This window comes from Pongo pygmaeus, chromosome 11 (assembly GCF_028885625.2).
Source record: "Pongo pygmaeus isolate AG05252 chromosome 11, NHGRI_mPonPyg2-v2.0_pri, whole genome shotgun sequence".
NCBI lineage: Eukaryota > Metazoa > Chordata > Mammalia > Primates > Hominidae > Pongo > Pongo pygmaeus.
The window spans coordinates 39,753,050-39,770,388 of record NC_072384.2 but is presented as its reverse complement, the minus strand read 5'-3'; the positions used below and the strand labels follow the sequence as shown (position 1 = coordinate 39,770,388).

The 17,339-nt window shown below is 34.3% G+C and overlaps 1 protein-coding gene across 1 annotated transcript in view; it reads left to right on the top strand.

The window, feature by feature from the left end:
* LRP1B (LDL receptor related protein 1B) overlaps positions 1-17,339 on the top strand; it is a 1,896,287-nt gene that overhangs the window by 1,741,697 nt on the left and 137,251 nt on the right. Inside the window, exons 67-71 of the mRNA XM_054478394.2 lie at positions 1,673-1,789; positions 9,257-9,363; positions 14,392-14,521; positions 16,232-16,338; positions 16,676-16,808. Of these exons, the coding sequence (XP_054334369.1) occupies positions 1,673-1,789; positions 9,257-9,363; positions 14,392-14,521; positions 16,232-16,338; positions 16,676-16,808 (594 nt within the window). The remainder of the gene's footprint in view (positions 1-1,672; positions 1,790-9,256; positions 9,364-14,391; positions 14,522-16,231; positions 16,339-16,675; positions 16,809-17,339) is intronic.

The window sequence follows — 17,339 nt, the reverse complement described above, 5'->3', positions numbered from 1 at the left end:
AGTGGACATAATATAAAGCAGAAAACATTGCACCTGACATTCTGAATAATTATTAGCAGGCAGGAAGAAAAGGAGGAAGGGAAATTCAGGCAATACTTTTTTTTTAAATAGAAAAATGCATTTGAAATCTATCATAAGAATTTATCTAATAAAATGTTGCTGGAGCTGGATATAAATTCCCACTTTGCCATTTAACATATTTGTAAGATTGGAGAAATTATTTAAATGTTTTGAGAGTTATTTTCCTCATATGTTTAAATAAATATAAAAATACTTTAAAATATTATGAGGATTGGGTATGATTCTGTGTATGAAAATGCTTAGCAAAGAGGCTGGATCCTCAATACATGCTCAGTATTTAATTTTCATAAGTATACCTAAGTCACTTTTGCTTTCTTAATGTTATTTAAGTCTGAATTCTATAAGTTGCATTTCGAAGTAAAGCACAAAACCACCACCAATAACTTACCCACTCCTTTAGCTAATTTGTTTTACTAGTCTGAGACTGGAAGCACTTCACTATCCATCTCTAGTATGGCTGATAAGCAGTTGATCTAAGTACATGAAAGGGAAATGTGTTCTAAATTGTGTATTGAGGCTTATAATTTTATCATTTTAATGTTATTTAATTCATAATTTTGATACTTTAGAACCTTGCTATTCAGTGTGCTTCATAGACAAAAGGCAATATTATTGCCAGCCAGCTCATTAGAAACCCAGACCTACTGAATCCCAATTTCCATTATAGCAAAATTCCCAAATGACTTATATGTATGCACATTAAGGTTTAATGGAGCACTGTTTTAGCTATATATAGTTCAATATTGCTCTTTAAATACATATGATTTAAATTTTAAATAAATTCGTATTACATGCATTCTGATTCTGGCTGATATAGATGTAAGTTACATTTGTTGTAAAAAGCGCTAGATCAGGACTGGAAGCACACTTCTTTTATATTGGCTGTGCCATTTAATAATAGTGAAAATTTATTAAGTTCCTAAATTTCCAAAAGTTTTTATTTCACCATCTGTAAAGTGAAAGGCTAGTTAATACTTTTCCTGGTACTCAGTGGAATTGTTTAAAGGTTCGTGTGAGATGGCACATAATTAATGTTCAAACTCTGTACACATGTGAAGCATTATTATAACCTATGAGTTTATGAGTGGGCAGTGGCCAGGATTTAGAAAGAACAACTAATCACAGATCAATTACGAATAAGAGCTCCTTAGGGAGAAAGCCAAGATGACGACCACAGAATTTGATTAATAACCATATATTTTGTTGCTTCATAGCAGAAATACGGGGTGGATAAGAGAGGAAGTGTCCCAAAGGAAAGGACAACCTCCCGAAGTGCTGGGATTACAGGCGTGAGCCACCATGCCCGGCCAATTTTGATTTTTTAAAAACTGACTTGTGTTGACTTTGCTTGGATGGTCCAATCGGTTTCTTACTGATTAGCTCATGGTGAAAGCATGAACAGTCACAACATAAAACAAGACAAAAAATATGTATTTTCCTCAGCACTTGCCTTCAATTTTTCCTAAGGATGCTTCTTAGTAACTGAATTAAGGAAACATTATATGCCATGGATTTGGCATGGCAGTCAGGACATTGTGAGGGATGTCTTCATGGAAATCTACAATGCAAACTCTGGTTCTTTCCATTACAGATAAAAAGACTTGTGGACCTCATGAATTCCAGTGTAAAAACAACAACTGTATTCCAGATCACTGGCGGTGTGATAGCCAAAATGACTGCAGTGATAATTCAGATGAAGAAAACTGTAGTAAGTAACTCTTGCCTAATAATGTTTTGAGCTTGACAGTCCATTCAATAAGCAGGATGGCAATTTTTAGTTCTGTCAAGGTATAAATTTGAACCTGTCTTATGGCTCACATTTTTATACATATATTCACATTTGGACAAGAATATTCAGACTACCTGAATCTCAAATGGTAGAATTATTGAAATGCTTATCCTAAGAGTTATTTTGTTACAGTTCTCACAACTGGTATGAAAGTATCATGAGGTTTAATGCAACCCATTAGTATGCAATGAAGGAAACCCTTGATGCAAGTTCACACAATGAGCTGAATGATGTGGAGTCACTACAAAACATCTCATTGTTTAACAAATGGTATTCATTTCATTTCAGTCTCAAATCCTTTTACACTACAAATTCGCCCATGAGCATATTTCAGTGAAATATCACTTATTCTCTCTACAGTAGTTAACACCTTATATATTCAGGATACATTTCTCTGAAGATAGAATAACACTATTGTTATCATCTGTCTTCTCCATTTTATATAATAAATTTAAAAATAATTATCCCAAAATTTTACTTTCTGAAGAGTACGGCAGTTATATAAAATTGTGACAGTATCTCCAGATTGTAGCATTTATTTCAGAATATATATATATATATATATATATATATGTATTTTTTGAGAGAAGGTCTTACTCTGTTGCTCAGGTTGGAGAGCAGTGGCATGATCATGACTCACTGCAGCCTTGATCTCCCAGGATCAGGTGATCCTCCCACCTCAGCCTTCCAGCTGGGACTGTGGAAGCATGCCACCACACCTGCCTAGTTTTCTTTATTATTTGTAGAGACAGGATCTTGCCATGTTGCGCAGGCTGATCTCTAACTCTGGGGCCCACGCAATAAACCCTGGCCTCCCAAAGTGTGGGGATGACAGGCATGAGCTGCCACACTTGGCCTGAATATATTTCTTATTGGCACTTTTATACACTGTCATTTAAACAAAGAAAGCTACACAAGCATGTTTAAAATAAGATAATAATCAAATTCCATTTATTAAATATTTATATCTGGTACTTCCAAGAAGACTTGATGCAGATTAAGAACAATAATGTCTATTCTTGCAGACATCTCATTGGACTAAGAGCATTCATTTCCCCAGAGGCAGAAGACTAAATCTACATAGGAATATGTTATATTAAAGCATATAATTAGTAGAGTGAAAGCCTTAATAAACCACTTGGATATTTGGCTTGCAAAATACCAACTAATGTTTTGGATAACTTTCAAAACTTAATCAGACCTGTCTTTGGGAATGAAGTATATTAAGCATGAAATCTCTGGATTATTGTGATTACGGAATACCCTGAATATACAAACTTTTATAACTCCCTCTTTACATACATATCTTCTAACAGGTCATAGTCTTTAGGTAGATAAAGAGCATTGCACAGGGTCAATAGAGTTTTAGATTTCTTTAATCACCAGTTTTTAAAAACTATATATGGAAGTTCTCCGATCCACTTAATGATTAAAATAAAATTCTGATGGCGTGGAGCTGGTAGGGATAGAAGCATAAATACAAAAAAACCCACAATTATGCATATACTTTCTGTTTATTTATGAACCAGAACTTAAGTGTACAAATATCTACTTAGCTTTTTTCTTGATATATTTGGTGTTAATCATCAATAAGGTAACTGAGAGCAAATGCCTTATAACGGAAGGATGTTGAAAGCAGAAGAGGGTGGATGAGAGGCCAACTCTGTAGACATGTCTTGGAGAACTTTTATTCATGGTGGGGTTGAATCTATGTGAGAAGTTAGCCTACTGCTATAATAAGAAAAGCAGGAGAAGAAGGAAGGGCTCGCCTGCTTCTGAGTCTGTTGGGGTTTTCTAAGTGGCTGAATATCATTGTACTGACATCTAAAAGTCAGCCTTTGGCACAAGAAAGCAAGGAGAAAGAACATTGACTCTCACTTGTCACTGTGGAAACTCAGTGATAAATCACTGTAGCCACAGTGCCCTTAAGAAAAAGCAAGGGAAGTGGTTGCAATATCAAGCATTCCAGTATAAAATACCCAATTATGTGTGGTTCTCTTTTAGTTTCTGTTCACTCTGAGCTTGTTGACTAAGACAGGTAATATTGATGAAGTTGCAGAGGAGAGATGACAGTGAACAAGAATGAAGTATTTTACAGTTGTAATATGGAAGAGTAAGTAGGCATATATGGGACAAGTATAAGAGTATGTTTACATTTTACACATGTAAGAGGAGTGTCAGTGTATGTTAGGGCAAATATCAAAGTATATTAACATGTTTTGAACGTGTAAGAGGATGGATCCAGGGATCTAGATAATTGAATAGGGCTTGAAGATACTATTTTGAATAGGCCAGAAGAAATGGGAAGGTTTCAACATTGACAATGCCAGTCGTTCTACACAGGCAGAAATTTAGTCAATAAAGAACGAGAAAAGAATTCACTTATATCTTTGGGGAGCACCAAAATATTAGTCATATAGAAACAAGCCTTAGAAAAAAAATACTATTGCTGTACTAAAATCTATCAAGATATTTGCAGCTGTTATCTATTAAAATAATTGTAAACACAGACACACACACACACACACACACACATCACTGTCCTAATATATTAGGGCTGTGGTATATGTTGTCCTATTTTCTAAATATTATTGATCAATGTTATGAACTTTGATTTACATTTAGCAGTCATTGTTAGCTATTATGAAGTAGTGAAACATACCACAGGCATATAAATCAACCTATATCATCATGTGTTGCTTAACAGTGGGGATACATTTTGAGAAATTTGTTGCTAGGCAATTTTATCATTGTGTGAACAACATCAAATGTACTTACACAAACATAGATGGTACAGACTACTACACAACTAAACTATATGGTTCAGCTAATTGCTCGTAGGCTAAAAACCTATACAGCATGTTACTGTACTGAACACTATAGGGAATTGTAACACCATGGTATGTATTTGCCTATCAACATTTAAAAGGCACAGTAAAAATATTATAATTTATGGCACCACCACTGTATGTTGTTGGAAATGTTATTATGTAACACATAACTGTAGTTGAAAAATAACAGCAACATAATTTAAAGTCACTTTTGGACTTCTTTGTTTATGAATCTGATTTCATTCATTTACTTTTTAAATTGTGTTGGAGATAGTCCAGTGATAGATACGGGAAGAGTTCAAATAGTAGTGGGGCAATTAACTGCCAACTATGTTTTAAATTTAATATGCTTTCTATATTTTTATATATACATAGGATAATTAGTTCATTGTCATTTTATCATCCTCTGCTTATCATTTCCCTCATTAATATCTTTATCAACAAAAAATAAAATATGTCATATATGCCATCTAAGTTACTGATTTACAAAATAAATTATAGCCTTACATTATTAAGAAGTAACTAAAAATCCAATGGATTTTAAAATAACAAGTAATTAAAAATTTAGGTTTACATAGAGAGACAAGCTGCTTCTGCCTTATTTGAATTTCTAGTACTTTCACACTGAATTTCTATCAGAAGATTATTTGTATAGAGTATAAATTATACTAATTGTATTTTAAAATTCTTGTCAAATGCTAACATCGACATTCATATAACTTTTGAACTTATCTCTAAGTTTTTAAGATAGTAGAGAAACTGAAGTCCAAAAGTCTTTCTGCTCTGCCATTAACTCTATGGTTTTGAAAGCCACTTTTATTTCCTGAACATAATTTTCTTCAGTTTTGTGTAAGTTGACTTCCAAAGCTCTTTTCAGTTCTGTGGTTGTATGTTTTTGCCTCCATCAGTATTGAAAGAAATGATCAGTCTACGTGATGCCCCTGTATTTTGTTCTTTTTTTTTTTTTTTTTGAGAGGGAGCCTCACTTTGTTGAGGCTGGAGTGTAGTGGCGCAATCTTGACTCACTGCAACCTCCGTCTCCTGGGTGCAAGTGATTCTCCTGCCTCAGCGCCCCAAGTAGCTGGGATTGCAGGTGCGCACGACGGTGCCCAGCGAATTTTTGTGTTTTTCGTGCAGGGGGGTTTCACCATGTTGGCCAGACTGGTCTCGAACACCTGACCTCAGGTTATCTGCCCACCTCAACCTCCCAAAATGTTGGGATTACAGGCATGAGCCACCACACTCAGCCCTTTATATTTTATTCTTATTGAAGAATCCCAATTAGCCTTCTGAAACATGGAAAGCATACCCTGCAAAAGCTTCTTGGTTGCCAATCTGGCTTGTCTAGATGAGGTTTATGGAAAACCTGGTTAATTGTTCCCATGTAGAGTTCCCCATCTACTCTTGGTCCAGGGATATAGGCAATATCCAAAAAAATTAGCATGAAAATAGCATTTTGGAAATACAGGGGAAAAATGTCACACTCAATTTTTTTTTCAGATGGGTTAGCTTTTACTACAATCATGTTGTTGTTGTTATTGTTCTCTTTCACAAGAAAAATAGTATCATGATAAAGTCTGAAAATTGATCTTTTACTTTATCCAAATAAGATCAAAGGTAAGATAAGCAATAAGGAAAAATTTCTTAGGGCTTTCCATGATAACTAAATAACATTTTCCTCAAGAGAGAGTTTATTTTTGAGCTATCTAGTGGCAAAAGATTCTGAGGTATATGAATGATGGTTAGAAATAGACTCAGTACCCTATTCCTTGATGGTATTTGTATATGTATAAATAATTCATGATTATTATTCAGAAGTAGATTTGCTGGCATTTTTAAAAACATGATAGAAACACGCAGAATTTCCACTTTCCCTGGAAAAGCTTTTCCCAGCAAATCTCTCAGCCTCTCTACTGCCATTTTGAAGCAGAATAATTAATAATGTTAGGACAAAGTCTCTAGATAGAAAACGAGCATTCTGTGGAACTCTTGGGCAAATGCTTTCAACTACTGGCTTGATAACTTTTTTTGACCTACATCAACAACTTTCAACCCTTTGTATAGCAAAGTGTGTCAAGGTCTGTGAAGCCTTTGCTGTTTAGCACATGATGAGCACACTTACTTTTAAATAGGATAAAGGCAAATTAGAACATTAGAGGAAGAATTAGTCCCATTCCACAACTCCCAATTCTATGAAATTAGATGTTTCTTCTTCTGTTTTTAAACATGTAAGTACGATATGTTTTAAATTTACTCTTTCTTTATTCTTTTCATGAAAAAATTTTTGGCCGTTATTTTCCATTGTTAAATAAATTGAACATATTTCACTATAATTTCTTTCCTCTAAGAATAAAACTGCATGTGTCTGCAACCAGGAGGGCGAAATGGCTTCAGTATGGAATGATGATAAGAGCAAATGAGTTTTCTCTTGTTGTTATTAATAAAATAGATATTGCTAGCCATGTACCTTAGATAAGTAACTTGGCTTCCCAGGGCTTTAATGTTAATCTCTGTCATATGTGGACACTTACTTTTTCCTCAATTGTATGGGAAGCAATGATACAGCCTACTAGGAAAAAGTACAGGCCCTGGTATCAGGTTGTCTTGATTCAGGTTCAATTAATAGCTCTTCTGTACGCTCAGTGATTTGAAGTACGTTACTTATCAACTCTGTGCCTCAATTTACGCATCTAAAACAGGGTGCAAATATAGCACGTTCCTTAGAGAGTTGTTATAAAAATTCACTGGTGAGTTAATTCAAGTACTTTGCATTAACTTTACCTAGTACCTGACAACAAATAAGCAATTGGTAGATGGTAATTATTATTATTGTTATAATAAATATTAGTATTATTTGTTATTTTTAAGATTAAAGCATAATCTATGTGAATACCTTATATAAACAAAAAGGGAAATTTCTATTGTCACATTTACTAAACAAAGGAGAGTAGGAATATGAGAAGATTATCCACTTAAGGGCATTTTCCCATTCTATCAAATGGCACCTTGTCTTATACCGTGGTCTTGTTTTAAACTAAACTAAGTAGCAGAGTAGAACGAAATGCTTGCTGACACACATTACTTTTTCTATAGTTCTTCCCATCCAATGTTCTGAAGGGTTTCTTTTTTTTCTTTTTTTTTTTTTTTTTTTTTTTTGAAGCACAGTCTTGCTTTGTCGCCCAGGCTGGAATGCAGTGGCATGATCTCAGCTCACTGCAGCCTCTGTCTCTAAGATTCAAGTAATTATCCCACCTCAGCCTCCCAAGTAGCTAGGATTACAGGCGCCTGCCACCAAGGCAGGCTAATTTTTGTATTTTTAGTAGAGACGGGTTTTTGCCATGTTGACCAGGCTGGCCTTGAACTCCTGACCTCAACTGATCTGCCCGCCTCGGCCTCCCAAGTGCTGAGATTACAGGCGTGAGCCACCGTGCCTTGCCCTGAAAGGGTTTCTTTATATAGAAATGTAGGAGCCCTCATGATACCAAACCATCAAGATGTTACTCTATATATAGAAACCAAGGGATTGTGTAGAGCAAAATCCAAATGCAGACTGATTTACTCACAATCTTTGTGCAGAAAATCAGGCATCATATGGATATTCCTTAATGTCTGTTAGTTATTGCTTCTTGACCCAGTAAGAATATTATTATGTGTGATACAGCTGCAAATACAAGGAATGAACAGAGAAAACACGAAGAGGTCTTTCATCATGTAAGATATCAGTCCTGTTTAGAGAACAAAAACAAAACAAGAGATGATATCCAGCAGTCATATTGATTACTTGTATGAACGAATTTCTGAAATCCTACTTCATTTTCCAGATGAAACATATTCCAATAGGAATTAAGCCAAGTAGTAAGTCATTACTATGTGGCTTATGCCCTATGTGGAATATGGGACAGCATAATTAAATCTAAATTATCTAAATTGACAGGCAAGTGATATAGGGCACAATAAACAATGGCATAAACAAGTGTACAGTTTTTAAAGATGAATCTTACAAACTAGCTTTGTGTAATATTATCCCTATATACTGTTCTTGTTCCAGGAACTCCAGATTTTCTGGGGACAAAATTGAATAATTAGAATCTTTTTAGAATACATAATATAAAGTCAAATACAAAGGCTAGACTCACTGCCCAGGTAATAATAAACAGCCCCATGGGTACAGAGAGTCACAAAATGTCGTACTTACTTAAAGTGAATACATAAAATGATATAGAACTCCAGCAACTAAAAAAGATCATTGTTATAGTATGACAATAGGTACATTTTCAGGCTTATTTATATTAAACAGTAGACCATTTATCTTTTGTCCTATGTTCCAACTTGTTTTTGTAATGCCATTTTGTACTCATGACTTTAAAAATAAATTTGAAAAATTATTATATTATGTACCATAGATGCTCCATGAGATTTTTCCTAAACAATATATTGGTTCTGTCTGACTAACCTCCTTTTTTTTCTTTAATGCTACTTCATGTCATGTGTCATATAAATTCTGCAATGCACTTACATATAATAGAATAACCCTGTGCTGTTTTTCTATCCCCAGAGCCACAGACATGTACATTGAAAGATTTCCTCTGTGCCAATGGGGACTGTGTTTCTTCAAGGTTTTGGTGTGATGGAGATTTTGACTGTGCAGATGGCTCTGATGAGGTAGGCATCTTTGTAAAATCAAAAAGAAAGCAGCGCTTTAGAACCACATTTGTAATTATTATTATTCAGTCCAATAAGTGCAGCAAGGACAGCTCAGAAATACTTTGCTCCTGACACATTGAGATAAGTATTATATCCATGTGCCGTGCTCCACATCTGCAGCACGGGGAATAGCTCTTGTGCTGCTATTGACAGTTAATTTTATAGTCTGTTTTACCTCAACTGGTGAATAGCTGGGTTGTGGGAACAGGATGTTTGGAAACCCTATTCCCTATAGCTGATGCCCCTGCCATCTGTGAATTAGTTCATAAATTTGCTGCAGTATTTATAGTCAGGACTAATATTTTTATGCATTTTAAACAGTTTCTTCTCCCCAGTCTCTTTCTTCCATAGATATAGTCTTACAGACATCGATGTGGGTCATCAATTTTTATGAAACCACAGGTTGAGCTTTGCTTCGGTGATGAATCACAATCCATTTATAATAAGGCCTATTTAAGTGAAAAAGTTTACAAATCCTCTGGATAATTCTATAAACTTAGTTTGTGCTAACATTTATAATACTTCATACAATTTGTTATTTATGCATTTATGTCCTTATGTTTCAGATATTAATTACTCCATGATGCTTTAAAAATAATAAACAATACATGATTATATATATTTTTCTCAATCAAATCTAAAAGGACCCCAAGCTCTCATATCCCAGTATCAGTGATGTCACATGGATAATATCAGAAACACAAGGTTTGCGCAATCAAGTCCAGTCAGAAGTGAAGGAAAAAAGAGCTCTAGCCGGGTGTGGTGGCTCACGCCTGTAATCCCAGCACTTTGGGAGGCCGAGGCGGGTGGATCACGAGGTCAGGAGGACGAGACCATCCTGGCCAACATGGTGAAACCCTGTCTCTTCTAAAATACAAAAAAATTAGCCAGGCATGATGGTGCACGCCTATAGTCCCAGCTACTTGAGAGGCTGAGGGAGGGGAATCACTTGAACCTGGGAGCCAGAAATTGCAGTGAGCTGAGATCATGCCACTGCACTCCAGCATGGTGACAGAGTGAGACTCCACCTCAACAAAAAAAAAAGCTCCTGTTCCTCAGTGTACACCATGGCTCCTGTATTGCAATGATTCCCTAAAGCTCTGCTGCTCTGATTGAGAAGCATATGTACTCACCTCTCATGAATGCCCTCCTGCTGACCATAGACTTGGCCAGAGGATTTTCGCTGCATCTCTGGAGGTTTCTGTGTTTCAGTTCCCGATTCCCTAGGTATCCACTGATATCATGCCTCTGTGGGAGACACTACAGGTCTCTGGTATTTACAGAATTCATGCAAACTAGTTCTCTTCCAGCCCTGAGGCATTCCCTGTAGGACTGGACAATTCTCCCTTCTCTCACCATTTTGGAAAAGTCACAATAACCACATTCAGCAGCCTAGATTTTGAAAACAAGCACATGTAATTTCTCGCCGGAGGGCTAGCAAAACCTAAGTCTCAAGGATGCAAAGGTCACTCAAGAGAAAAAGTTGAAAAATACACCACTTCTAGTCATGGAGCTCTTCATAAAATAAAAGTCAAACCATTTTTTTTTTTTAAACACAAAGGAGAGTTACATTTTTTACAGTCATTTACCAGCCATGTATTTACCTAGCATTCATACATTTGAAAATTACATTAAACTTTTTTAAGGCAGAAAAACACATTTTAATTAAACTCATCCATGAAAATATCTTGGCTTTGGTTTTGTTTATTTAATAACAAACTGTAAAACATCAAGAGGTGGGGATGTATTGCTTAAGGCTTATATATTTATCTTGAATCATATTCACAAGATATGCAAAGTGCATATGCGAAATCAAATACTACTACTTCTTTAAAATCTTATTCATGTGAAAGTAGATATCCTTATTACCATGTCTCTCAACCCAAAAGTTGGTGGACATAGTGATTTGATGGCTAAATATATCTCCATATATCCAGACATTTTCATGATAAGGCTCAGAAGAGATGAAATTAATTGTAGTAAAGTCATTTTTCTCTACATTTATAGATGTTAGTGCAGTCTATATGTAATGAAGTAGCTAACACTATTGGTAGTTGATTTCTATTTTTTTTTTTTACAGTCTAGACAAAAAAAAAACTGAACAAGTGGCTAGAAAACGGAATTACACACAGAATACTCTCACATTAAGAACAAAAATTGGGAGAATTGTGAAGATAAGTTTCTGTATGAATGGAACTGATAATATGATCAGCTTTTTGATAACAAAACAACAAAGAAGAAGTTTAAAAACATGGTTCAGTCTAATTGTATAGCAAGTATTTATCTCTGTGGCACACACAGAAAATGATTATTTAAAGTGATTTTAAATTATAATATTTTTCCTCTACATTTAGCGTAATATGTTGTAAGAACAAAAAAAACAAATCTTAAACTGCATCCATTGACTTATTGTTAATAATAATATTGGTTCTGCTAATTTGAAACATGTAGGGTGGTTCAAATGCTTATTTATGTCAATGTCATTAGAATTCAAAATTTCAAAGTAAGAGAAAGGAGATATAAATGTAGAAACAAAAAGTTAAGTAAAAATCCTCTCTTATTAAATCCAAAAGTATCAGTATAAGATCTTGATTAATCTTTCTCTTTCTAAAAATATATGATTTCTACATCTGCCAATGAAAAGTCCTAGAACCAATTATAAACCAATGGTAATGACTGTCCTGAAATTCACCAAGTGGTCTCTAAATACCATTTTCCAATTAAAGGAAACAAGACTCCTTTGAGATATGCCTAATTTTAGGTGTGAGAAAATAAATTGACAAGATGAGCTGCTAACATCTGAGATTATTAAGAGAGTGTACAAAGTGCACAACAACAAACTTGAACTTCCACTGACAAAAGGGACAATTTGTGCATTAGAAAGAAAAATGACTGTAAGGGATTAAAACACACACACACACACACACACACACACACACACACAGTATAAAAATCAATGAGTTCACAACAATACTTTAAAAAGCAAAAGCTTATTAATCACTTTGGAGGTTGCAAAGGTATCAACATTCTTAGGATGCAATTAGTCAAATTCAGAATGTGAGCTATTCTATAGTATAACTGACCTGTTTTCTTCAAGTAGTAAATGGCATTTAAAAAAACTGAAGAATGAGAAATAGTTATACATTAAAGAAACTTTAATTCAAGTTATAGATCTCTTTTGAGTCCTTACTTTACCAAATAGTATTTTATACAGCTAAATGACACAACAGTACCATTGGTCATTGAGCTGTTTTACTTAAATAAGCCCACTTGCAGAGATAATCATTCATTGCTCCTAAAAATGTTTACTGGATAGTTATTATAATCATGTGACAGTATTAGATACTTGGTTCACAGACAGGCATGATCTTTATCCCAGTAGAGCTGGGATAAAGTTATATGAGATGTTAATTTACATTTGTTTTCTATATTTGCTGGTTTATTAATTTATTAATTCACTCAGCAGTTTGTACTGAATGTTTACTATGTCCCCGGCACTAACAGTATGGAGAATACAGTGGTGAATAAAACATATGACATCTCTTTGTTATGACATTCTCTAATGTCTTTCACATCATTTGCTATTATGTAGCTTACTCCAGATATCCCACATTTCCGATTATCCTTACACATAAAAAACCTTTTCTTAAGTAGTTCCATTTCTACTTAAACTGTTATCACAAAGAGAAAATTTCAGGAATTTAGAAAGTGAACTCTCCTTCCTTACATGGGCATGAAACTGGGAAGAAGCAGCAAGTAGTAGTTCAACGTGCTTTACTTGCTAGGAGTTCCACAAACCATGAGATTGTTACTTTTTTTGTGTGGAAGAAGCAGACAGGTACATTTTGGCAAAAATAGAAATTCCCTAACAACAGAAAACATCGTCCCAATGAGACACTTCATTGGAGTACTCCATTTCAACCAGAGCATTCAGACCCAGGGAAGGTGATTTCTAGTGACTCCATTTCATTTATCTCATATACAGATCCTCAAAAGTAAATCTGCCATCTTGTTTGACTTCCACATAAAATCTGTATATGGACTAGCAGAAATGAAAATTTTGACAATTCATTTCACAGTTCTTTAGGGAACAATGTCAGAAAAGAGGAGAAGGAGAATTACAACAACTAAACTGTAAAAGGATGGGTGCAAAGGAAAAGAGATGGAGACCGGAGAAAGGAAGAACACCAGGGAAAGCTTTGCCAATGCAAAACAGATTTGTCTTAGGATTTTTGTTTGTTTCACATTCCATATCCTTAGCCTTCTTCTCCCTATAGCCAATAAATGGATGTAGTTGCTTAGAAATAATTTTTGAAAAAAAAATTGTTTAGAGAAAAGATGTCGCTATATTGCCTAGACTGGAGTGCAGTGGTATTCATGTGTGCCTATCATAGCGCACTACAGCCTCAAAGTCCTGGATTCAAGCAGTCCTCCTGCCTCAGCCTCTTGAGTGCCTGGGGCTATTGTGCCAGGTAGAAGTAATTCTTTAACTCTTTTACTATCTCATAATCTTCATTATTACCTAAAATTATTAAAATTCCATTACCCCATAACTATCTACTGAATAATGATACTCTCAGAGTAACTTAAATAGTATGATGATGAAACCATAACATTTGTGGGTTTTTTTTTTTCCATTTTTTGTCTTATTATGACTCACAGAGACAAATGAAAGTGGAAAATTGTTATAATTCTGTTATATAGCCATGGGCTTAAAATATTAGCATCTGAGCCACTTTTATATAGCAGACATGGTTCCTACACTTCTGGGTTTCTATGCATAAGTTGTCTAGTCCTTCGGTTTGTAAACATTTTTCTAAAAATGCAATTTTAATTACATCTATGTTGTTTTTGACAGAGAAGTTGTGAAACAAGTTGTTCCAAGATCAGTTCCAGGTTTTCTGTACATAAGTTTTCTTGTCTTTTGAGTGTGTAGAAGTGTTTCTAAAATTTTAATTTTAATTATATCTCTGTTGTTTTTCATAGAGAAATTGTGAAACAAGTTGTTCCAAAGATCAGTTCCAGTGTTCCAATGGTCAGTGTATACCAGCAAAATGGAAATGTGATGGCCATGAGGACTGTAAATATGGGGAAGATGAGAAAAGCTGTGAGCCAGGTAAAAGGACTGAAGTGATATTTCATTTAGTTAACATTTTACCTTGATAGAATTTAAATTTAAGCAGCAATATGCAGAAAACAGTGGCAAATATGTCATGTGTTTACCATTTTTAAGAAATGGTCTGCAAATCTGTGGATAAATTAGTGTGTGCCTCATGTGTTTTGGAAAATAAGATCATTACTTATGAATGGAAGCCAAGCGTAATTTCCCCAAATTTGATTTTCTGGTTTCTATATCTTATTATACCATTTGGAATTGTTTCCCCAAGATAGCAAAGTAAAATCTGTTGAAATTATAAGTACAATAAAAGATAGGTTTTAGTTATGGAAATGGTGATTATGAAATAGAATGTACTCATTTCAATGTGATGCTAGCTAAGAAGAAGCATAATTGTGTTGTTTGTATTTACATCTTGGGCCAAAATTTGAGTAAAGTTAGAAAGCAAAGCCAGAAAAAAGATACACTACTCAATTTATGTGCTAGGTGTCTCTATAAATATACTCATTAAGACACTTCATTTTTTAATTATATATTTTAATTACATTATCTTACAGAAAAATATTACTGGTGGAAAACTGTACTATCATGTATGTATGACCATACAAACATTACCTTGAGAGACTAGGTCAGAATCACAAGTACAAGGCTCACACATTACTATGCCCCAGTACCATGTCCATGGGCCATATTGTTAATTGATCACAGATTTCTTTCTTACTGAATACAGACATGTTATTAGACTCCTTATGAATACAGATCCCTAGACAAACACTGCCAATTAAAAGGAGTTGAAACTCAAGGAAAAAGCTTTTTAGTGTCCCTGAGCTAAGGAATTCAGACCACAAAGTCATTAAGTAAGTATGAGAGACTACATAGTGGTCTAACGTAAGGCCAGAAGCCCAGACATTTGAATGCAAGCCTCGCCAACTCAAGCTTATAGAAAAAGGCAGCTATCATAATTTCTGTCAATTAATTAGACTGGGTAGTATTTACATCTTGTGACTGATACACTTATAAGTATTATAAACTTGCAAATATTACACTTGTAAATAACATTTAGCTGCTTGTTATTCTTAATTTCGGCATCATAAAGGAATACTGCACGTTCTGCTAACTCTGTTAATTACACATGTATTCATATTTAAAATCCCCAAACAATACAATTCTTAGAACTTATTCAAACACTTTATTTATGTCAATGCAACCAAATAGATATTATTGGGTCTATGAGACCATGCCAAGATTTCGACTTTGTGCTTTATACAGTGAATGTAAGAATTAACATACTCAAAGGTTACTAAATATTATTACAGTTTTGAAAGTATTTGGAGACTTCAATAATTTAAAATAATTTAATTTAAAATTGTAAAAAAAACCCCACATAACACTTCAAAATCAAAGGGATGAAGGATATCAAGGTATTTTTTTTTTTTTTTTTTTCCTTCTATGGACTATTGAGTTAAATTCTTACTGCACAGGCTATTACATCATGAAGTATATTTAATATAATGCAATAATATTATAACTAATTCTAAAATTATTTAAATAATTTAAATGAATCTGTAATACCAGTCATTAAATATAGTTATATAATATAAACTATTTTTATTACCATCTATAAATTCATATATTTATGTGTTTATGTTTTTATTTCTAAAACCTGTTATTTTTACTCTTTCTCAATTTCAAATTTATAATTGTATTCAGCTTCTCCTGCTTGCTCATCAAGTGAATATATATGTGCCAGTGGTGGATGTATTTCAGCATCTTTGAAATGTAATGGAGAATATGATTGTGCTGATGGTTCAGATGAGGTAAAATATATCGTTTAATTAAAATATTTGAATTACATGAATTAGGTTTGGGCAAACAAATGTAATGAAAATAAAGAGAAAGAATCTTGATTCTTAGCACGGTTTAACATGTTAGGTATGTACATTGAATGCAGTCATTTCAGCAAATACCTGAATTTTCATGCTGTTCATATACTAAAGCTCATTCTCATTTGTAGAAGTTATATTCATTAAGCTAAAAATGAAAGAAAGCCCATAGTGTAATAAAGCTCTAGTATTACAAGCTGCATGTTTATTTTGCCCATGATTGTATCATTATCATTAATGAAAACTGCAGTGTCCATTTGTATTTGAACAGATGGACTGTGTGACTGAATGTAAGGAAGATCAGTTTCGGTGCAAAAACAAAGCCCACTGTATTCCAATTAGATGGCTGTGTGATGGAATTCATGACTGTGTGGATGGCAGTGATGAAGAGAACTGTGACAGAGGTAAGGTATTTTTGTGTGTGTGTGCCTGTAAATGAGAGAATGAAAGTTAAGGTTCTGTGCAGAATATACAGTGTGTGCTAGAGGCAGAGGATAGAATCTTTAAATGATTCTCTTTACTCTTCCAAGTTTCATTACATAGCAGCCTCGTCTAAATATGCAAAATCCAGATCATTATCAGACAGAGTATAATCTCAATCTGGGCATGACAAACACGAACACAGGGCAAGTGTTCACTGAGTGTCTACCATTTCAGACTAGATGCCGGGTCAAGTATAGGGATATGTGGAGAATACAGAGAAAATAGCCAACACAACCATGACTACAAAAGTGTATCTTGAATTTTCTGTATATTCTTTCCTTTCACATTGCTTGCTTTACTCTGAAAGCATAGGAACAACATATGGCATACTCAACTGCACACATTCATATGCTGTATGATATATAGGTTATAGGTTGTGCCCCAAATCCCTAAATTTCCTTATTGCCATATCAAAATAACCTACATTTTTTGGTCAAAGACAACTTTCCTTT